This window comes from Enoplosus armatus, chromosome 15 (assembly GCF_043641665.1).
Source record: "Enoplosus armatus isolate fEnoArm2 chromosome 15, fEnoArm2.hap1, whole genome shotgun sequence".
In the NCBI taxonomy this organism is placed as follows: domain Eukaryota; kingdom Metazoa; phylum Chordata; class Actinopteri; order Centrarchiformes; family Enoplosidae; genus Enoplosus; species Enoplosus armatus.
Window position 1 is genome coordinate 15,970,081 of NC_092194.1, and position 24,110 is coordinate 15,994,190.

The following is a 24,110-nucleotide window of genomic DNA, read 5'->3' on the forward strand; positions in this document are numbered from 1 at the left end:
CTGTCTTGGTCTTTGTCTTTCCACTCATCCTCCTTTTTTATCCGTCTTTTCACCTCTTCTCTATCCTCAAATCCCTCCATCCCTTCCCTCAACTCCTCCATCTCTCTCTCTCTCTCTCTCTCTCTCTCTCACCTTCTCTGTGTTTTTGTGTCCAACTTAGGCGGTGAATCAGGCTGGTGCTGGTCCTTACAGCGAGCAGGTGAGTTTCCGGACCCCGGCGACAAATCCCGACCCGGTCTCCTCCCTCACCCTCCTGGACCTCCCGACCTCCTCGGAGTCAGGTCACTCCCCGTCTACCTGCCTCCTCCTGAAGTGGGACGAGCCAAACAGCAATGGGGCGGAGGTCACCTCCTACGTCATCACCCTGGACGACCAAACCATCACTGTGGAATCAGGGACAAGTCACCTGGTCACAGACCTGCAACCAGACAGCGAATACAGGTACTGACATAAATTAGCAGACTGGTGAATGTAAGGTTTGGTGCTGGTAGTGTAAAGTTGTGGGCCGTAGAACCAAAACAATGATTAAATGAAACTCCAACGTTTTTTTGTCTGCTACAGCTGCACTGTAAATGTAAATTTATGTTTTATATTTTTTGGTTTCATGATGGCGCCCCCTAGTTTGCATTAATTTGACGGACAGTAACGCACTTGCTAATGTCACTTGGGTCTGGTTAGATGCTGCTGTGGTCCCTACTCTTCAGTACCACTAACAACAGCTGTCTGCCCATGACATGTAGGCTAAGTTTGTTTACTCTGGTCTCTGGTTCTCTACGGTGTAACACCGGCACTCTGGCAGCCTGCTAGCTGCTCTCAACCAAACACCAATTTTCATCAAACATTTAAATAAATTATACAGCAATATGAATTTGAAGGTACAGGTACATGCATAGTATGTACTATGTAGTAGTAGTAGTAGTAGTAGTAGTAGTAGTAGTAGTAGTAGTAGCAGCAGCAGCAGTAGCATCAGCAGCTAGGGATAGCCTGTATGATGTTGGCATCAGCAGTGATGTCAGACCCTGTTGCACCTCAAGCTGCAGTAAACAACTAGTCAGTAATCTGAATCACCAACTACTTTTGTTATGCATCTGTAAGCAATTCTGTGATTAGATTATGTGTGTGTGTGTGTGTGTGTGTTTGTGTGCATGCAAGTGATTGTGTAGTGAGTTCTTTGAATTGAGGGGGGAAAAGGAGAGGGGGGAAGGTAGGGGGACATGTGAAGAGGCTGATTGAACACACACCATTGTTTTCATTCAGAGGTTGTTTTTGTCCCGATGTCACTCTGCTCTCTTGCATAATAGCCGCCACTGAGGCAAACCACTGTGCACGTGTGTGCTTGTGCACATGTATGCGGGTGTGTGTGTGTGAGAGAGAAAGTGTGCCTGTGGGAGTTTTTGTGCGTGCCAATGACGGTAATTCTGGTTGTTATTTACAGCAGTGGAGCCCTTCAAATAATATTATTCATAATGTATTTGTGTGTATGGCTTTGTGATGGACTGCAGTAAATGTTGTCTGTTCTGTCAGCAGTGGGACTGCGTGTGTTTTAGTGTAGGTTTATTCTGAGATTATTGTTTATAAATAATGTTTAGACTTCAGGTGTTTTTTCTCTTCCTGTCCATGCTGTCCTTAGTAACAATAGTTTTATGTTCAATAGAAAAATAGTAATTTAATCTCATTCTTTTTACATTTTATATATTAAAAACATCTTAATAATATGCCTAAACCACTTGCACCAACTAAATAATGATTTTTACTTTTTAATGTACCTTCTAATTACGTTTCATGTGTTCATTGAAGGCTTCATTTCCTTTAGGTCTCCAAAGATTGTGCAGAACGTTTATTTTAAGAAGAGCAGCAGAGGTTTTTTTTCAAATACATGGTTTCGCAGCCATGCGTATGCGTCTTCGCTGAATACTGTTGTTACCATTAATAATGTTGAAAGGTATTTAAGTCAGGAGAGACACCTTAAGAGGATAATTGCCACACAGACGCACATCACCGAATACAGATTCACTAAAGCTGCAGTGCTGAGAAAGTGCACTCTTAAACTGAAAATCTAAATTATTTAAGTAATTAAAGGAGACGGTGTGCTGTGTGTTTACAGTCGCATTAGCTACTCACGTTGTCTTTTGTAGAAAAACCTGTCACTAAAATAGATGCATTTGCAGGAAGGTACAATTATGCACCTTGTTTCCCACTTGAAAAATAGCCTTTGTATTTACATTTTAGTCATTTGGCTTGTTGTCATTAAGCCGATCACATGATGAGTGACTAGGTAGGGGGTTCAGCGTTTTGCTCAGCAGGAGACATGGTTACCTCAAGCCTGATGTACCAACTTTTATTCCCAAAAATGTTTCTTCTCTTCCCTTAGTTTTCTTCACTTCATGATGAAACAAAATGCTGTGAAACAAAAGCTGCACCTATTCTGAACTTTGAAATGTAAATCCCTACATAAGTAAACGTAATCCCTCATCATCAAAAGCTAAGCTTCCATATCTTTCATTCTCTTCCTTCTTCTCTATCTCTATCATCTTTTATCTTTATGCTTAATTACCCAGTTGAAGGGTGAACATTGGCCTTTCTCCTCTGTCTTCACTCAGCTGCATGAATTATATTGAAAGGTTACAGTTTGAGAGAATCAGCAATTAAATGTCAGAAGGTAGATGCTCTCGAGCCGAGGGCCTCTGATCTGGATGCTAATCAGCTGATCAGACATTGATAGAAAAGGGGTTGTGGAGGGGCGGGGGATTCTTAGAAAAAAGGAAGCAGGTGGGTTTGAAAAACAAAAATCCATTTCTGCAAGTTCTTTTTAATTAGCAGTAGATCCGTATGTCCTCTGGTGTGTTCACGTATATATATTGATATCTTTTATAATATGAGTATACAATGTTGAAGGAAGACAACAGAACCCACTGAAGCTGGTCTATTGTTGTTACTATCTCTAGATGGGCTTTTTGAGGAAGATAAACATTAATCAAGTTGGACAAAAAGAAAGAAATTGCTTTCTGTTGCTTGGAAAATAAAAAGCAAATCTTATAAAAACACTGTGCAGCAGTGATTTGATTTCTGTACCTACTGTACTGTAAATACAGGGGGAAAGTGGGCCAACAAGTCTGACATATGTTTAAATATATATGGCACTGACACCATTTCTAGACATTAATAATAAACCAATCGCATGCAATCTGTCTTTCCCTCTCTTTATGGCTTGCAGTGTACAGATCCAGGCGGTGAATGCCATCGGCTCCAGTCCCTTGAGTCCACCCCTGCTGGCGAGGACACGCCCCCTCCCTCCGGCCCCGCCCCCTCTCGAGTGCTCGGCGGCTGGCCCTCAGAGCCTGAAGCTGAAGTGGGGCGAGAATGCCAGCAACACGCACACTCGTGCCCTGCTTGCCGATGATATGGTCTACACACTACAGATGGAGGACAAGAACCACAGGTGGAGTACACACACACACACACACACACTAATGTACACAGCTAATTGTTTACCGCATGGTCTAGACTGAGATGGAGTCCAGCTTACTGTGGTCCAGACCACGTGTGCAGGGAAAAGAAAATGTAAAATGTCAATCATCCAAAACATACATATTTACATGTACGTATCACAATATCAGCTCACAATTAAAACCTTACGCAACATGGAGTAAGCCGAGTAAACAAGCTGTATGGTTGAAATCAATATCGATATTAATATGATATTATTTTCAATATTAATCAAAATGTATCAAATGCATGAAAAATCACAAGGAAATAATCTAATTAATGTCAAAATAATTAAATGAATGCAGCGAACTGTGTTCCTCATTCAGTTTTCTTAGAATAATTCATTTGGACTCAATCAATATGTTCATATTCTCATGAGGCAATTCCACCTAATTCTTTATTGCATTAAGTCCCAACTTACATAGTTTACTGTTAATAGAAGAAGCAACAGCCATATTTTACATAAATATTAATTGTTCTAAAAAAAAAAAATGTGTTTTTGACGTTTTTGGCCAAAAGAGGCGCTCATCAACACTATACACACTTCTGTAGAGACAATACAAGATTTGTGGGTATATATAGTATATGACCAGGGATTGAAACTGTGATGTTCCCCAGAGGACGTGCTCTCTAAACCTCTTGGCTACCCTGCGCACCACAGTTCTCAAACTCCGCAACCCCACACCTACTTAATGCAGCAAATCAGGACCCAGAAGGTCAATACCTTTTTTTCTGTGCATGCAGTAACCAGATGTACCAGTGAGTAGTCACGTTTAGGGCATCTGGAGCCAGCCGGGATGCAGCCTCCAACAATCAACCCTCCATTTAACTGACCGGTCAGACGGGAGAGACAAAGAGAGAAACAGGGAGACAGAGAATTAGCAGACTGAGGAGGCGGGAAAGAGGCAGAACATGACTGCTGAGTTAAACACTCAGTTGGAAGGAGGGCATTATTGTTGGGAACCTATAATACATCCGAGCAGAAATAGCAAAGAGGAAGTAGGAAACATACTAAACTGAAAAGGCAGTGAAGAGCCACTTTTATCTGCCTGCCTGCCTGTCTGTCTGCCCACCTGTCAGGTTGTCTCGCTCTCTCCCTCCGTCCAGCCCTCTACCATTCTGGTTGGCCGGCTATCAGTGCTTGAATTAAGGCTTGGCTGGCATCAAGTTGGCACCCAGGTACCTTGGCACCCCTGGAATGGTCCAGAGTGCAGCAGGCAACAGATGGGGCCCTATCCGGCAGGCTGTGATCTGTTAACCTCTCCGACACACACAAACACAAACACAGAGGCATGCACGTAGGCACAAACACACTCCCCGCAAGCCAAATGAAAACAGCTTTCACAGTTTAGAGAGTTTTATTTATCCTCTTTTAATGGGCAGAGTGATCAGTATGGCAGTATGCTAGTCTGTGTGTGCGCTTGTGTCTCTGTGACCATGCTTGGACGCACTTGTGTGTATATGCATATGTCTGCATGCACCATATTCAGATCAGATGGTATTTTGAGAATCCCGGCATTTGTTTTAACCTGCGTATGTGAGCAAGTGCTAGGTAAACGCGTAATTTACTGTAAATTGAAGAAAAGCATTTGCAGGTTGAAACTGACAATGATGATCTGCAGTTATTCACAATCAGTGCCACTGTATTTAGCTAAACATAAATAACGCGTTTATGTCAAATTTTTGTCTGCACTTAAAATGTTTTCTGGGTAAAATGATTGATACTGAAACAGCTTGAGTGTTTTTTTTTCAGAGGAGAGGGGGGCCAGGGTTTGTTTGTGTCCCACAGTAGCTTTGTGTTTGGTCCAAAAATAGCCTTAAATTGGTCACTTATTTCTCAATAGTTATTCCTTTTTTTCTTCACGTGTCTCTTCCTGCACTCTGATAATAGACTTTAAGGAGTGGTTGATCCATGTGGGAGTGAATTAAGGCTGGCTGTCCTCTCAGCAGGGATGATGTTTTTCCACATTTCTGTGCATGAACATTTTGAGTAGGATCTCACTAGCCAGTTCCTCCTGGGCACAATATCTTTTTCTATCAAGGAGGTGTTTGATTGTTCTTCATTTTATCTATACCAGAATATGCAAATTATTTAAAATGTGCAATCCCAGTCCGTACATTTTCATTTTCATGGGGTCGGAAAGAGTTCATGAATTATATTAAGGAAATATTTGATTTTTTTAGAATAAATTGCAACTGACATTTTTTTCATAATATAAAATCCCAGATTTTATGCATACATAACATACGTTAAGATCAGGGTGAAGGTTTCATAGAAGCATCCAAAGTTGAGGGTAATTGCTATTTACATGGAAGCTGCCCATAAACTCTGTAATTGACTGAATCGCCCCATAATGACGACGTGTGATTCCTGACTGATTCAACCTAATTGCCTTTGCTTGGGATTCATTACTTGCAGCTACTGGTGGTTGTGACAGGACGTGTAGGTGTATTAGCGGCTGCATTAGCGGTGCATCATCATGATATCTTGAATTCTGTGTGTGTGTGTGTGTGTGTGTGTGTGTGTGTGTGTGTGTGTGTGTGTGCGTGCGCCCATGCCGAGGGTTATCTACAGGTGAATGGATTGAGCTGGTTTACAGGGCTCCTCCTCCCACACTCCCCCTCTCCCCCCTTGGCTTTCTCATCACATTCTATTAGAATGAATTAGCAGGAATTGTTATTATTGATGAAATCGCCATGCCAACCAGATGCTCCACTCCTAATCATAATGTATCGCCGGAGATCGGAAGGGCATTTTGAAGTATTGAATCTTGAAAATATTTGGCTTTGTAAACAAACATATTGAATGGCCAGCTGCAATTTCTGCAAACATAATTTCCGATTTTACCAATAAATTCCATCAGTGTCATCTTTTAACCAAATAGCATTACCGTCTATTTATGTCTTTGACTTTGGCTGTCCCCGAACCTGTCTGTCGCTGTCTCTCGCTGTCTTTGTCTCTGGCTGATCTAATTCATATTTATTCATCTTATTTTATTGGTAGAAAGGTGACTTCACCTCTGGAGGACCCCTGGAGAAATGTGTGCCCCCTTTCTTACATTTTCTCCCTCTCACCCCATCTCTCACCCTCTTTGTTTTTCTCCCATCCACCTGCCACATCTTTGTGGGCGTGTAAGATGATAAAGAATGTTGTTTTCACAGGTTCACAATCCTTTTTTTTTTTTTTTTTCTCCTTCCCTCTCCCTCTCCATCCCTCTTTGTCCCACGGCACATTTCTTCCATTCCTATCTCACTGTATGCAGACTTGTTGCTCGTGCTCTGTCCTTCCTCGCTTATGGCTTTTTCATTTTCACTTGTTTCACTCTGTCCTTTAAAAGCTGAATGTGTTTGAATTTTCTCATTTCACTTTCTCCTCATCTGTATTACCCAAAATCCCTTCTGGCAGGGGTATTGGGAGTATAAGGGCGCCATGGCAACACGGGCAATGCAGTGCAAAGAAGCTCGGGTGCACTTGCTGGCATTCATAAGAATAATCCATCCATCTTCCATCCCCTTTTCTGTTCCTCAGCCTTTCTTAAATTCAGTTCATCCGTCTTTTCATGTACCCAGTGTTGCCTCTTTATCTCTCCACTCAGCCATTTTTTTTTTCGCCATTTGTTTTTCCACGCAGCCAGCCAGCATGATGAAAACAAGCATGATGCATGATACATCCATGTCAGCCGATAATTGCTTAAAAACATGGGAACTGATCATGTATACACTTTATGTTGTGCAAATTTGATGATTTCATTATTAATGACAACTACACACATTTATTTTGGTCATAGTATGCAACGTGCATATGTTAAATTTAAGTTATTAGTTAACTTTCTGTGCATTGCCAAAAACATGATGGTTTTAAAAAACAGATTTCTCCATTGAGTCTGACAGTCATGAATTTACAGGAAAGTTGTCAAGGTTCCCCCTGCTTTTGAAAAAGGAAATGCAAGAACAAAGATGTTCGATAATGTTATGCCAAAATAAATTTTGCCGTGGGATGAATGATGACAGGCTCTTTGAAACAGTGTTTTAAAATGAAGGACTAGTGCAATCAAAGTAGTGTTTTAAGATGCAGACATCTTACTCAACTGAATTAATTCCCATGAATAAGTACAGAAAAGAAAGCAACTATCAGAACAATAACGCGTCCATGTCTGCTTCTAACCTCTCTTTCTCTGTCCTCTGCTCCTTGTTGTGGTTAATTGGTCGGCTGTTCGGCTCTGGACCAAGAGCGCAGTTCATCTCATTAACTGCGGCCTGGTGATGAATGGTGTGTGTGTGTGTTTATTGTCCGTGCTCTGCTGAGTGTTAATTGTTTTGATGATGGAAACTCGTGATAATGGAAAATTGCTATTCTTTTGGCCACGTGGTTGTTAGCTGAGAATCAGCAGAGAGTAAACCAGGCGGAGACCTGGATGCGTTGCAACCACTGAACTAATTCTACCAGCACTGGGTATGTGTGTGTGTGTGTGTGTGTGTGTGTGTGTGTTAACTGTAAGGCCTGGCAGTGAGGCAAAGGATTAACAATGTCATATATCAGCCAGAGAAACACATCACTTCTCTGTAGTGCAGCTACATAAAGAGCTCATCTGGAGTTATAGCCTTCTACTAAACCATGACCTCTCTCATCTCCTTTTTCTCCCTCGCTCTCTCTTCTCTTTCCTCTTACAGCAGATCCTCCATCATTGTCTCCACTCTTGTAATTACCAGGCACCTCTCTTTTCCTCCTCCTTTATTTCTCCTCTCCTTCATATCCTCCTCTGACTTTCTTCCTCCATCACTGCCTCCTATCTTCGCACTTGCCCTGTCACCTTTGTCTTCCCTCTCTCCCGTAACTTCCGTCCTTGCTCAGAGTTTTACCATATTGTGCTTAAAAGCTGATAGCGGAGATAAATAACCCCTTTTCAGCTCAAATCCCCATTTCTCCCTGACTCACTCATTCGCTCATTAATCATCTCTCCTTCAGTCAATCAATCTGTCCATCTCGCCAGCCAGAAACTTTTTTTTTGTGCTCGTTTTCATCAGATTTGTGACTATGGCCTGTCAGTATTCGTACTGTGTGTTTATAAATCACCACTATCTTGTTGAGATGCGCTCTCTTCTTCTTTCCGCCAGCATCCCTGTTCCTTTTCAAGGTCTCAACTACTTATTTCTCAAGACTTAGTGATCAAACACAGACCAGTATTTGAAGTATTTGAAGTTTGTTTCCATAAAAACTGATTTATTTTTTATATTGTTAGGCCACCAATGTCCTGCACCCAGTTAACAGGTAATTCCTGTTGTGATGAGTCCTTGAAAGTCCAGGAAAAATGCATCAATCCAATCCTGAACGTGGCCTGAATCAGTCCCCAAAACTGGTCCTCTTCTTCACCCCTCATTCTCGTTTACAGATTTCTATCTAGATGTGTGATTCATCGTCTCTCCCTTCCTCTTCATTGTGTTTTCTGTCCAGGTTTGTGACAATCTACCGCGGTCCCAGCCACACCTACAAGGTCCAGCGATTGACTGAGTCCAGCAGCTACAGCTTCAGAATACAGGCCATCAGTGATGCTGGGGAGGGTCCTTTCTCTGACACACACACCTTCTGCACCACCAAGTCTGTACCCCCTGCCCTCAAAGGTAAACCGACCCAGGCAAAGTTTGTCTGAGTTTTGGTGCATGGTGAAAAGTGGAGGGATGATGTCACAGCTGCAGTTTTTCAGAGTTAGTATTCATGCAGTTTGGAATGAGTGGGAAATATCAGATTATGCCAACCTAGTTTATGTTATTTGGTAATTTAGTGTGACGTTTAGTCATTTGAGGTAACAGCTCTGTTGTGATATTTTTGCGGAATTGAATTTCAAATCTTTCCAAGTGTCCATATTACATATATCTGCTTCTTTTACTCTTACTTTTAAGGGTCATATATTAGCAAGCTAACATTAGCTTTGTCAGTTGGTTCAGTTAGCTACGCAACACCTTTCCGCCTGTTTGGCTGTTACCGATGATGTGTTTACTGTAGCCTTGCTTAATTATTGCCAGTATATGGTCTTTGCTGTAAACTGAAAAGCGGTGGCTTATTATAGCTACAATAATCACAGTAAAGAGTATCCTCTCAGGTGATATAACCGGAAAGTATTATGGGTATGACTGTGAGGCTGTCAGTGTGCAGCACAGCATTGACATATCCATAAAGGGGAACAGCCTCAAGGGTACAAACAGCTGCTGTAAAAATGTTAGCAGTGCATGTGCACTGTTCTGAAAGCTTCTCTGCAAATCAGCTTTCATTCAGAAAAATAGAGAGCAGATCAATGAAAAGGTCCCTGGTTAGAGTTTAGTAAAATGTATGCTGTACTTGGCACAGCAATTAATGCAGTCAGAATAGGATCATTGTTGTTATGTTGTTATTTCCAGTGTACAGTCACATTATTCCCCAAGGATATTATTGCTATGCAAAACAAATATCAACACTGAAAAACAAAATTATTGCACATGAATAATTATGATATAATAATATTATCTTTGTTGCGGCTAACATCCAGGGCTGATCTGCAGTCCCTATTGTACACAATTAGTCTAAACAGCCAACCGTTTCTGCTAATATGAAGCATTAGTAGGACGGAGATGGGTGTTAGTATTAGCTAATAAATTGGTGGTTGTAAATGACTGTTATTTAGCCTGCCAGATGCATTCGTGCAATAGTAAAGGGTGTATTCATTTCAGGAGAAAATACACCTCACATGTATGAAATCCTGTCATGTGATTGAAATCGTGTCTTGATGCCATTTATTCCAACAGCTCCCAGAGTGCACCAGCTGGAGGGAAACGTGTGTGAGATCACATGGGAGACTATCCCACCAATGAGAGGAGATCCGGTGAGCTACGTGCTCCAGGTGCTGGTGGGACGCGAGTCAGAATACAAACAGGTTGGTCTCACACATACACACACACGAACACACACACACACACACACACACACACACACACACACACACAGGTCATATGAGGATAGTTTTGAGAGCTTCGGTGTCTCTGTAGTCCAGAGCCCAGCTTCAATTATTTGGTTCATTCTTATTTTTGTGGGAGTGTGTGCGGCTACTGGGAGGATATTTTCTAATCTCCCCGAGGAGCAGAAAAATTCAGTTTGCATTGATTGGGAAGTTATTACAGTGCTCTCAACTGCCCACACAACTAGACACAAATTTGCACATAGAAGAATGAATCACACACACACACACACACACACACACACACACACACACACACACACACAGACACGCTTACTTTCACACACACTTTGTCTTCTCTGCACGGCAAGATACAGCATTCTGAAATTGAAGGTAATCTGCAGTGCCAGCAGTATTTATTGAATGGTATTGAAGGACTTTAATGAGAATCACAACACACAAACAAGTGAAAAAAGTTTTTGGGCTGCACTTTGATATATGGGATTGGGTGGCTGGCAGTTGAAGCGATGAGCAAACTAGTAGACTGCAGACAAAAAGACATTTGTCTTCAGGGCTGTTTCACTCTCTGTTATTGAATTACTGAATGGTTGGAGGAGTGAATTGCTGATACTCAGACAAAACCGCAGTTGTGTGTTTATGTGTGTACGTGGGGTTGTGTGATGCGTATTGGCTCTTTTCACATCACACACATCAGCTGTCAATACAAATCGGTGATGCTGCTTTTCAGATGTTTGTATGCCTCCCTCTCCGTGTGTACTGCACTGTGCCATTTGCCAACTTCATTCATGAATAAGAGACGCTGGAAATTCAGAAGGCTAAAACTAAAAATCAATACACCTTTCTGTGAAACACACACTCAAGGGGCTTTACAATCTGTACAGGACATCTTCTATCGTTAGACCCTCAATTCGAATAAGGAAAAATCTCCCAAAAGATGGAAGGAACCTCTGGAAGTGCAACAGAGGTGGGAGGACGGACAGACATGCAATAGATGTCGTGTGTACAGAATAGACCAACATTGTAAAATTACAGTATGGAGAAAATTATAGGTAGATTGCAAATATATCTGAAGAATATGGATCCAGGTGGACATCAAGCTACTTCTGGGTGCCGCCAAATAGATGGGACCTGAGCCACGCAACCCCTCCTCTCCAGCATGGAGACCTGGAGGACGGACTATACAAATACACAAGAAGCAATGTTCAAGCACACCATTCACATATAGGAGAAAGGAACAAACTCACAGAGGGAGAGAGAGACAAGAGGAGAGGCTAGAGGACAAAGATCCACATCCAAAACACCTGGACAGAGGCACCGACAGCCAGGGGAGAGAGAGAGAGGTCCCAGGACAGCCGATGGTCGAGCACACAGAAGCCTGAGTGAAGACATTTCAACAGGACACACTGGCTGCCACTGGATGCAAACCTCTGACTTTTTATTTTAAAACTATTATTCAAATTATATTCAGTTTTTTATAGTGAAGTGGTTTTCAAGTGAAGTTTTTTGTATATTCTGAAGCTTGAATGGAAAAGTGGGGTACACTGGAAGATGAGTTAACGTCATGGTCTTGCACGTTGCAAGATGCAGTTTGTTTTCAGGTTTGGTTCAGTAATAAAACAGGAATCACTCAAAACGCTCTGGAGGGGGCTGATGTTCTTACTGTGGTATGGCCATGACGCCCTCCCTGATGTGTATGCTCATAATTTGACATGAACCAGTTCCCATTGTAAATGGTCACCTGCTGAGACATACACCATGCCCACACCATGACAACAAGCAATCATATGCCACTGTGACGCAACTCATTTCACTCATGAGCGCACGTTCAATAAAATCAACTGGCATCGTGTTTTGTAGAATAAATCTCTTCCTTACATGTATGTGTGCTCATTAACGAGAAAAAAAACAAACTATACACGTCTTTACAACCTGGCTGTTAAACAATGTTCTTTCTATCTATTCTCTCCCCTCACAGGTTTTTAAGGGAGAGGAGGGCGTGTTCCAAATCTCTGGTCTCCAGGGCAACACAGACTATCGTTTCCGCGTGGGCGCCTGCCGCCGTTGCCAGGATACGTGCCAGGAACTGTGCGGACCACTGAGCCCCTCCTCCTTGTTCACGCTGCGTCGCCAGGAGACGGCGTCGTCGGTGGAGCTGTGCGCCGTGGAAACGGGCAAAGGGGCGGGCCTGATCTCCAGCGACGAGCGCTTCGCTGCCCTCATCGTTTGTGTGTTCGCGGGCTTCTCCATCCTCATCGCCTGCTTGCTACAGTACTTCTTCATGAAGTGAGGGAATTTTAACTATAGGATAGAAAGAGAAAGCAAAATCACAGAGTCTATGAAAGAATCAAATGAAATCAAATCAAACACTTGAGATATACTTCTAAGGCTATGTATGTTTTTTTTTTTTTTTTTTAGTCAAAGTATCAATTCTGGCTTTCCTCACCTTGTTCCTGTTGTCTTCTGCCTTCACTCAGTTTGGTCTCATTTCTCTCTGTGTCTCTGTTGTCTTTATATCATTGTCTGTCTCATTTGTTAAGGATTTCTGTCGAGGGAAGCCTTGTCTTAGCTGTACCTCGGTTGGGAAAGACAACTGATAATCAAGCCTTAAAATAGCTGTGAGCAAAGCAGTTGCTCTTCAGACTGACTTGCATGTTTTTATTTTGTATCTTTTTAAAAACATATTCGATTAGAGAACGTGTATATTTCTTGACGGTCATTGCCTTACTTTTTTTTTGTTTTTCAATGTGTAATTTGCTTCTTTTTTTTTTTTTTGCTGCAGTCTTTATCCATTTCAGCCATATTCCAATGTAGGCCTTCAAAGCTTTAGCTGTTCATATCCTATTATTCAGTTTGCTATTACTCTACAGGCTGTCGGTCAGTTCATGCAATCTGCACCTGCTCTCACACAAAGACACAGTGCAAATTTACTTACACATACATGCACACACACACACAATTACACTCTTGCAATGACAGTGAGAAACACACACATTTCCTCCAAACGCATATCTGCTCAGCTTTTAACATTCAATCATTCACTCATTCAGCTACCAAAGTGATGCAATTCATGTGTGGTGTAAGATGCTGCTATCCTGTGATTTTATTATATCTACGAAAGAATGGAAAACCAGTAATCTAATATATATACACAAAATATATATATATATCATATATATACAATATATATGTATATATACGTATATATGTATGTATATGTATAATTATAACAAATATCTATGATGCTATAGAAGTGATGTAATATAAGTGATGGCAATGTAAGGTCTGAACTACAGTGTGAAAGGGGAAGAGTCGACTCTAGGTGCTCACATACAGCAGCTCTGAGGTCAGTTCAGCAGCTCGGTTGAAGGAGCCCTTAAACACTGGTCTTGGATCAGAATATGAACCGTTGTAGGTATTCGAATGTTGGGCATAAACTGGCTTTAGCATTTAGGAAGCCGGGCTGGGATCGCGATTGGCTGCAACTTACCAGGAAAGGGCTGGGCTGAGCATTTGATTGGCCCTCTTGTCAGTCCTTCCACGTTCTACCATCTCAAGTACCATTGCTCCAGCCTATTTATCTGTAGCTTTAGTAGCGATATGCCCGTAGCGTCACAGACCCAGAGGTGCTAACAGCCTGCCAGCTAGCCGCCCTTCTCAGAGCTGTGTGTGTTAACCAGGAAAGCCATTAGGAGTTAGCTTGAGCTTTACCCCCCTGAAACTTAGCCAGCCGCCAGCCAGAGCAATGCTGAAGCTGTACTTTCTCCTTCCACCTAGTCTGTGAATCAATACATTTGAAGACTCCTCTTTTTCTCCCCTATAATGCCCATAATCATCTGTAATTACCTTTTGCTCTGGCTGCTCCTCTTTTGCTTTCGATCCATCCCATCTTTCTGCACTACTCTCTCTCTCTCTCTCGCCCTCCTTCTATTCTCCGTCTCTTTATTAAAAGGTGCTTTATTGACATGTAATCAGAGCCGTAGCACGTCTGTGGTCTCACTCGGACATGTTCTCTGGGGACTTGAACTAATGTTCACTAACCAAACAAGCCTTTGACAGAACAGGGCATTCTGACACATGTAACACCCCCCACCCCCCTCAACCTCCTGCCTGAACCCCTTTATCCCAACCCGAAAAACAAAGCCAAGGTACAGCCCAATACATGCCCTGATGATCCAAAGAAGTCACCCTGACCTGCATGATCAATGTGTGACATGTCTACTTTTGTCAGGTGGGGTGTGGGGGAAGAAGGATAGGGTGGGAAAGGGGGGTGGGGGGGTGGCAGTAGTTTAGCCCCACCGCTCAGCTCTGATTGGCAACCTGTAATGTACCTCAGGGATCAGGCCTTACAGAGGGGAAATCTAATCCTGTCATCTGCACGCTGTCGTCATCATCGTCGTCATAATAGCCTCTCTTCCTCTGTTTCTCCTGTCTTCCTCCCTCCCCCCCTCTTATCCTTTTTTTGATGCTGTATCTTGTCCTCTGTCTATGCTGTGCCTTGCTCCTGTATGTGTCAGTAAGCAAAGTGGTTTACTAGCTCAAAATACCTTTGCCAAAGTTGATGGGAAAGTTAAGGTAGAGTTCTTTTCTAGGTTTTATTTATACTATATATTTGCATACAGTACTTTACATGCCAATTACAGTGCAATCTTCATTTATTTATTGTTTAAAGATTAAGAGACAAGTGTAGTTATATACTAATTTTTTTCCTTGTAGCATGTTTTTTTTTCTTTAAATTTTTTTTTTTTTAATGGATGTATGTTAGATTGTATGATTAAGGCCAGCATTCCTTATCTCAGTAACCCTTTAAGTATTTCTCTTACAGCTGTTGGGAACCTGTAGCTCATCAGTCCATGCATTGCAGTTATCATTGCCGTTTCAAACATGTAACCAAATGCCTTTATGTTTTGTTTTTTCATCTCCTGTTTCGGCCGTGCACAGCCGAGCAGTTCTTGTAATGCTTAGAGAGACATGTAGCAAAAGCCGGGCCTTAGGGTCAAAGTCATCTGTATTGGGATAAACGTCGCTGCCTTTGGCTTTTTTTTCTGATTAGTGTTATAATGAAGCTTCTGATATCTTTTTACTGTTTTATTGCCAAAGTGCAGGCTTCTCGTGTCCACTAGATGTTGCGTTCGCAGTCGTCTAAAGGGTTCTGTGATGTTCTTCTGTAACGACACAGCATTACGATTATTATTATTGTTATTATTATTCTCTCAAAAGGAAAAAAAAACATTAACTTGATCTGTGATTATGCTTCTTTTCGTATTATCTTTTATTATTTTGTTTTGTAAAGCAAAATGTGCCATTTTGAAATGTGTAGCCCCCTTTGGAGGAGAGTAACACAACCTGATTTCACACAGAAAGGTAAAAAAAAAAAAAAAGGCAAAAACAATCATACGTTGATTTCAGGCAGATGACGACAATAATAATATCGACGATTCCTTGTTCAGGCTAGTGCTGGTATAGCAGCAGTGAGTATTTTGTATCCAGTATTTTGCTAAGAGATGATATACAGAGATATCTATAGAGCTATAGAATGAGATGGTAATACATTATGACTAACAGAGTTGAAGCACTTTTTTTATGCCGAGCATTAGTCTTGATGAGGTTAATACGAGCGAGAGGAGACGCAAGGTCCTTTGCTCTGTTCCAAACACTACTGCCAACGCCGTCTGTTACATTCATTGGCATTATTCTGTCGTTGGCGTCACTGTGACATTGGCATTACTGGAGCACGGTTCTGTGGCACCCTGCTCCCTGCAGAATGCAAACTACGGCAACAAAGGAAGTACAGTTCATAGGGAGCACGGTGCCTCTCTCAGACGTGCTCATGGTGCCTACCTGGCCTGTTGCATTGTAGTCGACAGGTGATGTGTGAGGTGTCCTGTCCTTAAACCCCTGATGTTATGTTTCCCACCCACAGCCCCCTTATTCCCCTTTTCAAGCCTTAATGCCCCAGTGGGAGAGCAGAGGTTCGCCTTGGTCGAGCTCAGGCCAGTCATGTTAGTGTTAGTCCGAGGTTAGCGCAGTGTTAACTGAAAGGCTGTGCGTTTGTGGGCAGGGTACTCCCTTTATGTGCTTTGTTGTTTTTGTTTTGTTATTTTCAAATGCTGGTGATTTTATAGACACCCCCACCCTTTCCACCCACCCACCCTGCAGCTTCTGCACATTTGGCGGGTATGTCAAGAATGAGAGACAATTTTTTGCCCAGCAACCCCACGTCTGTGCCTTCTGATCAGTTTATTTTCTTCTTTTTAATTTTTTTTTTTTTGTTATGTTTTGTACGTTTTACAGTAAAGTAGAGATTTTGACTGAGAATTTGGCGATTTGACAAACATACAGAGACTCACAGGTATTTAACTATTTTTTAAGCGAGACAAAAAAGAAAACATATTTTTACCTCACGATTTAAAAACAAACATTCCAATGTTGTCATGGTCTACGAATTGAAAAAAAAAAAAAGAAATTCATGCATTTCTTCTTGTATTGTAAATGTTAGACAATTTCATATGCATTATATAAAAGAAACTGCCATATCAATTTTAATGTATAGATTTTTGCAAATACTACCCTATGTATGTAAGACGTAACTGTATCGGTAGCGTATATATAATATATTTATGCCCAATAAATGTTTTGATTTTTTTTCTGACTTTGATTCCACTGTATGTTTTATTGTGTGTGTCATTATTCACCAGCACTTCTACATACATACACATACACTGTTCTACATATAGTTCTGTGTGTGGTGTAAATACATCACTCACGATCTTTCTACAGATAAGCATGTTAAATACTGTGTCACACGATAGCTAAATGGACAGATATTTGGTGTTCATATTGCCACTGCCAATGCAATTTTTTTTTACTGAATTAACTGTAGCAGATTTTTATGTTCGAGAATTAATAATGAATGATGGTTCTGCTCTCATCAGTTACACCTTTATGTATTGTTGTAAACACAGCTGAGCAATAATCAATGTTTATAATATCAGGGTTTGAGTTATGATTAATGGTCTGAATAATATTTCAAAACTGTTGTAATTCTTCAAGGTGACAACATTTAAAATGTCACAGAGTCTCAATGATGTATTAATAGACAGGTTTGTCTTTTGTCACACAGGGTTTCAAGGATGTAGAGTGAGCGTGTGTGTTCATCCGTTTAAGATGGACTATCAGTGTGAATTTGTGTCCGTGTGAATGTGTGTCAGTGCTAGATCTACTCTCCTGTGGCCCCTATAGTGTGTAGCCAGATAGCTGAGATGCTATTATCCCCTGCTGTCCCTGAGGGCAAGCAGAGAGAGACTGCTGCTCTGCATGCTTAATTCCCCTCACCCTGCAGCGACCCAAGGACAACAGGAATATTAGTCTTTTGACCATTTGTGTGATCGTTTTGTGGTGCATGTACAGTGGTGTAGAAATTGAACGATTAAATAGGTGCAAAACAACATTCTTCCACTAGCTCAACGTTGTCTTTTTTTAATTAAGCTACAGAAATGCCATAATTTGGGAAGGGCACTGTGAGCAGTGTCCTCACGATAACTCACTCTTCCAGACAGTGAAATGTAGCATGAATAAAGCTGAAGGATAAAGTCCTCAGAAAGCATGAAGTGCTTTTTGTAGAGTGTGAATCACTGGACAAGAAGCACAATTTAAGTGACTGAATGTGGTGGGATCTGTGGTGTCAGATGCACCAGATCAGGCATCTTTGAAGCTTCCTGTGATTTCTTTCACCGACAGCATTCTCTAAAGTTTACCAAGAACAATTGTGCGATCTACCAAAAAAAAAAAAAAAAATCCAATCAGCTGCTGCTATCTTGGCAGCAAAACCCAAAGGAGAAGAAATGTAACGTACTTTTGTGGCTGCGCAATCTACAGTTGGAGCACAAGCCTGCAAATGAAGAGTAGGATGTGCAGGACACTGAAGAGCACACAACCTGCCAAACCTTTTACCATCATCAAGAAACCCAGGCTGTGTTCCTCTCCTGTCGGCAAAGAAGATGAAGAAGATGAGGCAATCGAAATATCAAATTTGAATAACTGAATGGGTGAAAACTTGATCTGTCTGATACAGCAAAAGCAGTCCAGGCTGCTGGTTTACATTTCCCCAGTGGAGAATCGTCAGAACACCATAGTATACATACATATCCCTTTATGGTAATTGACTTTGATGTGCTCTTTTTTAATCGTGGCTCTAGGGATGATATTGGCGAGGTCGGTCAGTTAGTTGGAAAAGGGCCGCCACTTTAGTTCAGACTAAAATATCTCAGTAACCATTAAATGGGTTGCCATTAAATTTCTACAGACATTCATAATTCCGAGAGGATGAAGCCTAATGACTATAGTTCTGCCCTGATTTTTCCTTCAGCGCCATGATGAAGTTCACGTTTTTAGAGTAAGTGAAATCTCGACAAGTATTGATTGGATTTCCATGAAATTTGGTATAGATATAAACACATCCTCCCTCTAAGCACTGCTGTGCCTAAATACAGCCTCACGGAGCCGCGAGGGTGGCTGTCGGCTCCTGGCCTTGTTTAAATGGATGCTTCCTGCAGGATGTGGTGTCAAAAATAAATAAATATATTCCAGCTTCTGTGAAGCACGTTCAAGGTGCACATGCCTGCCTCTGTTTGCACACCAGCTATTTGGTGTACAAAATGTAAGTTAATGCATATACAGGCACACACTGATATAGATGGAGATAGATGAACTCTTCTTCAGTTCCTCCCTCCTCCTCTTTGTCTAATGTATTCACTCTCTGCTGCACAGCCCACATCTAAATAAACTATCATGATGTCTGACTCATTGATTAAACCTCTCTTCTTTCACCTTTTGTTTTATTGTCTATTTTCATTGCGCAATTTTTTGAATAGGGACCTCTCGTCCTCATCCCTGTTATTTTACGCCTCGTCTTCTTCTCACCTGTCATCCACCCACTAACCATCGTCTATGAGACACCAACACAGTTTTCATTTAATGAATTCACTGGATTTTCTAATGATTTTAATGTTGTCAGCTGAGTGAGCTCACACATCTGTTTCGGCTCATTCCCACAGATTTTCCCAAACCTCTGCTGAACATTTTGTTCTTGGAGGGTTTTGCAGACACTCGTTAAGTCTTTTGATCAGGCACCTGAAGTTACCTCAGAGGTGACCTTTGAGTCCTGTGTGGTACTAAGGGCTACAGCCTGCTGTCACAGAAGTAACACTGACTGGTGTTACACCCCACTGAGAACAACATTACATAATGGTGTATAGCAGGGTCACATGGGGAAATTATCACAGGCCCTGTGAAAGTGCAATATGTGTCGCTCAGTCCAGAGTGGTGCAGACTACTTCAGTGATGTTTTATGGAAGTGGAAGGGTTATTCAGTGTTAAGTGGTTGTTCGTTTCTCAAACCTCTCTCTAATTAACATCTCATACCTATTGGAGAGAAAAGGCTATCTGATTGTCAAGTGTGTGCCAGCATGCATGAAGAACACAAATATTGTATGTTGTATATATAGAAAAACAAAGAGGAATCAAGTTTTTTTACTTATACAAGACTTTATCATCAACAGATACATTACCCAGCAGGAGATATTCACAGACATCTTTAAAAATATGAATACATTTTCACTCTTTTAATCGGTATACATCCTGTACATTAATAAATAGTATGCCATGACATCGGTGTGTACAGTCAGAAACATTCATTAACAGAAATACATTCTTCAGAGCCAGGAGGCCATGTTTTGAAATCCAGATTAGTGCAGGTTGCTGTGGTGATTTGGACTGATGAAACCATCTGTGTGTGCAGCATTGAGTGTATAGCATTACAAAGCAACTATTTACAAGTTAAAGCAAGCATAACATCATCACTTATAGATAGCTCACTGATCCTCTTTGTCCAAAAGAGTGCATGATACAAATTAGATCACTTTTATTATTATTTTTTTTTTATTTTTACATCTGTTGCATTATCTTATACATATATATAAAGAAAAGGCTATTTTAGAAACTTTCTTGTTGAATAGTGTGACATTTTGTCACATTTTGTTCACACACCGTCATGCACTGTAAAGTCACCCATGAAAATGCTTTCCGCTGGGCACCCATGCAGCCTCACCATGTTCTTAATTTGAAACTATAACAATTTCAAACTTCTAGCAAATCAATAAACAAGACAAGACTAACATAATATAACTTACATTGTGCATGTTTGATTTAACCATTGAAGAAGTCACTCTGCTTGTTCCCACTGAACAGTTTAGGGAACAATTTGTGCCACAGATGACTGTGAATCCACAGCGCAACTAATACTCAAACTTGAACTTTTATGTGTGAATGGTGAAAAATGAAAACTTACTCAACCGTCCCAGCTGTTTTTGTTACTTACCAAAGTTGAGTATTTGAACACAGTTGAACATAAATCTGCTACATGTTTTGTATGATTGAATCCACAGATTAATGCATTGTCCCCACTCAGCTGTAATAAACAGAAAAGGCCCTGTACTGAGTGTGACTGACAGCAGTGCACCTGAGATGGCTGAAATCAGCAGTGCTTCAATGGTACACAGTTCACAAGACTCAGAATGCTGAGGTGTTTTATGGCCACTGACATGTTGTTTTTTACAGCAACACCAAACAGCTTTCTTTGTCTGATGCACCAAAGTGATACTTTAAATGCACTGCATAAGTGACCACTAAACATTTAGTGATACCTTCTCAAACCCTCCTTATGTTTTCCCCCCTGATGATGTATGTTAAGTAGCAAGAGCCTGCAGCTTGAATAATGTTGATCATTTAACAAGAATAAAGTATAATTACATAAATTAGACATAATGATACGTATCTTGGAAATGCACAATCTCAGTCTCACAGTCCTTAAAAATCAACTTGCTTTGTGGCTCCCACATACCAAACGCCAACCTTGATGTTGAAACCCACTGTTGTGTAGTACATGGCTCCACAGGAATATTAATTATCTTCATGTCAGGGACTGTACCCCAACCCCATCTGCCCTTCCTGGCAGCATCAACATGGCAAGGACTTGAACTTCCAAGATACGGGGCATTCAGCATGTCAAAAATTAATAACAGAAGTACTTTTTAAATCTTCACACTCTGTCCAAAAAAATTACATAAATCACATCCAAACATAACACACAATACACACATGCAAATACTCTCTCTCTCTCTCTCTCTCTCTCTCTCACACACACACACACACACACACACACACGCTGCACCTCTGCCCCTCTCTAAAGGAGTACAGAGAAGTGCCACAAGTTCTACAGTGCTTTCTTTGTCATCCAGAATATGAATACAATATAAGGCAATTGTAGATGTCTACGATATTTATATGTATGTGTGCGTGTGTACGGGCATGCGCAAACCCTGCTGTTCACATTTGGATCAATATAAGCACTTCAGGCTAGCGCGTATTTTGCACTCCACCAGTCCAGCTTTTCAAATGCTGCTGTGTGAATAGTGGATGGCACTTGCTGATACAATCCAACAAGAAAATTAACAGTTTGAGAAAAATCGAAGTTCTATTGATGCATGTTGACAAAGTGAGCAGAGGCCTGCAGCTCGCGCGTTTCTCCTCCTGTTTCTTTCAGTCTCAGTCAAACAAAGTGCTGCGCTCACATGAACAGAACAGTTTCCCCCAAGACAGGCAGAACTAATGGCTTTTACGTCAGTGTTATCAATTTATGAATGTCCAGACATTTTGACAGCTATACGTTTAGAAGCTGACTGTGGATTCCGTCCAGCCGTTGGAGCCGTCTCCCTTCATGGTGCTGGCCGTGCGGCCTCGTGGAGGCTGGCTGTCCGTCAGGCCGAAGAGGCGAGCCGCTGCGCCCCGGTATTTCCAGGACATGGTGTTATAGAGGATGGGGTTGATGGCGGCACTCAGGTAGAAGAGAACCACGGACACCAAGCTGCAGTACTCGGACAACAAAGACAGCAGCGGGGACGGAGCGTCCAGAGAGCGGAACTGCAGGTAGCGACCCACATGGAACGGCAACCAGCACAGGACAAAGGCCAACACCACCACCACTGGAGGAGGAAGAGCAGGTGATGAGAAGGAGGGAAGGCAGAGAGGAGATGGGTAGAGAAGGAGGTGGATGAAGGATGAGGAGAGAATGACAAAGCTTTGCTACTAAATCTAGATGTAAATGTCCTCCTGTCTTACACAGCCTGTTGACTAAAGCTGAAACCCAGACCTTGGTTTGCTCATTGATTGATTGCACCCTTGTATAAGTTGACAAATGTGAAGTTATGCGTGTGCGTCATTTGCTCTCCAGACTTACCCAGCATCTTGATGGTCTGTCTGTTGCTTTTGTCCCGGTGAGCCACGCGGGAGCTGATGTTTGTCTCTCTGTGTCTCTGCCACAGCCGGCGACCTATGAGGCTGTAGAGCACTGTGAGGCAAAACACCGGCATGAAGAAGAAAACAGAGCTCAGCCACACCATGGCCCCCATCAGGCCTGACTCTACTGCGTAGTGCGTCATCTTACACTCCCGGGTGTCCCCGGCCTCCAGGAAGAAGTTAGTCTCATTCATTCCCAAACTGAAATTTATCGGCCACATGCTGTCACGCTCCACTCCCACCATGACAAACACAGGTCCGGCGCTCAATAGAGACACTGTCCAGAGTAGAAGAATGAGGGCACGCACCCGCCTTTTGGTGACCAGGGCCTTGGCACGCAGCGGGAAACAAATGGCCAGGTAGCGCTCCACTGACAGAGCGGTGATGCTCAGGATGGTGGAGTAGGTGCATGACTCTGACACGAACTGAAAGAGCTTGCAGAGCGCATCCCCAAACCGCCAGGGCCTGTACCTCCACATGCGGTACAGGTCCAGCGGCATACAGAGGAAGATGAGCAGGTCTGATACGGCCATGCTACACAGGTACAGGTTGGTGGTAGTGCGCATGTCCCGGTACTTACTGACCACTAAAATGGTCATGACATTCCCGGCCACCCCGACCAGAAACAGCAGCGTGCAGGCGACGGTGATGACCGTGAGGAGAGGGATCGAGTAGTAATTGAGAGGAGGGAGGCCAAGGTCAGCGTTCCTTGTGGCGTTGTGGGTCTCCTCCCAGCTGCAGTTAAGGGAGAGGCACTCCGAGAGATTGGGCCAAGGGGGCATGCTGTCGGTTATTCACCCCGGGTCTGGGACTCATGAAGCCCCTTGGCGCTTCCCTTTTCTCCCATCATCAGTATGTGAGTTGCGGGGGTAATGGCAAAGGTCGGCAGCTGTGCGTAAAAACAGATCATTGCGCGCTGTTGCAAACAATCTTGTGTAACCGCTGTTCACAGTGAAGGTGAAACAAGTCACTATTCTGAGCGGACAAAGTCCGTCTGAGATCCTCCAGGGGACAGAGAGTCCTCTCCAAACACAAACATGAGGCTATTTTAGGTCGATCCAAATGATCCACTTCACCTCTGAAGTGGTCCAACACTGTTTGGTGCTGAATGTACTTGTTCAAAAGAGGAGTGGGCGTGTTAGTCACAAAACAAATGACACGCTGGATGTTTGTAAGCTAAACATCGCCAAGCGAAATTGGTGCGGGGGTGTATTCCAATCAAAACAGATGCAGCAGGAAAACACAGCACAAACAATCTAGAATATATTTTTGAAATGTCTAACTTAAAGACAAGTTATCTCCCGCATCCTTTCTGTCTGTGAGCCA

General features: G+C 42.2%; 2 protein-coding genes across 2 annotated transcripts in view; one reads left to right on the plus strand and one right to left on the minus strand.

Annotated features, from left to right (window-relative positions):
- fndc3ba (fibronectin type III domain containing 3Ba) overlaps window positions 1-12,747 on the plus strand; it is an 87,399-nt gene extending 74,652 nt beyond the window's left edge. Inside the window, exons 23-27 of the mRNA XM_070920349.1 lie at window positions 161-441; window positions 3,215-3,439; window positions 8,939-9,105; window positions 10,264-10,391; window positions 12,409-12,747. Coding sequence (XP_070776450.1) covers window positions 161-441; window positions 3,215-3,439; window positions 8,939-9,105; window positions 10,264-10,391; window positions 12,409-12,720 — 1,113 coding nt within the window. The 3' untranslated portion in view covers window positions 12,721-12,747. The remainder of the gene's footprint in view (window positions 1-160; window positions 442-3,214; window positions 3,440-8,938; window positions 9,106-10,263; window positions 10,392-12,408) is intronic.
- A 9,410-nt stretch (window positions 12,748-22,157) lies between these two features.
- Window positions 22,158-23,566, minus strand: ghsra (growth hormone secretagogue receptor a). Its single transcript, XM_070920328.1, has 2 exons — window positions 22,726-23,566; window positions 22,158-22,471 (listed from the first exon to the last, which is right to left on the minus strand). Exons 1-2 carry the CDS (start codon window positions 23,564-23,566, stop codon window positions 22,158-22,160), a joined length of 1,155 nt encoding a protein of 384 aa, XP_070776429.1.
- Window positions 23,567-24,110: the final 544 nt, after the last annotated feature.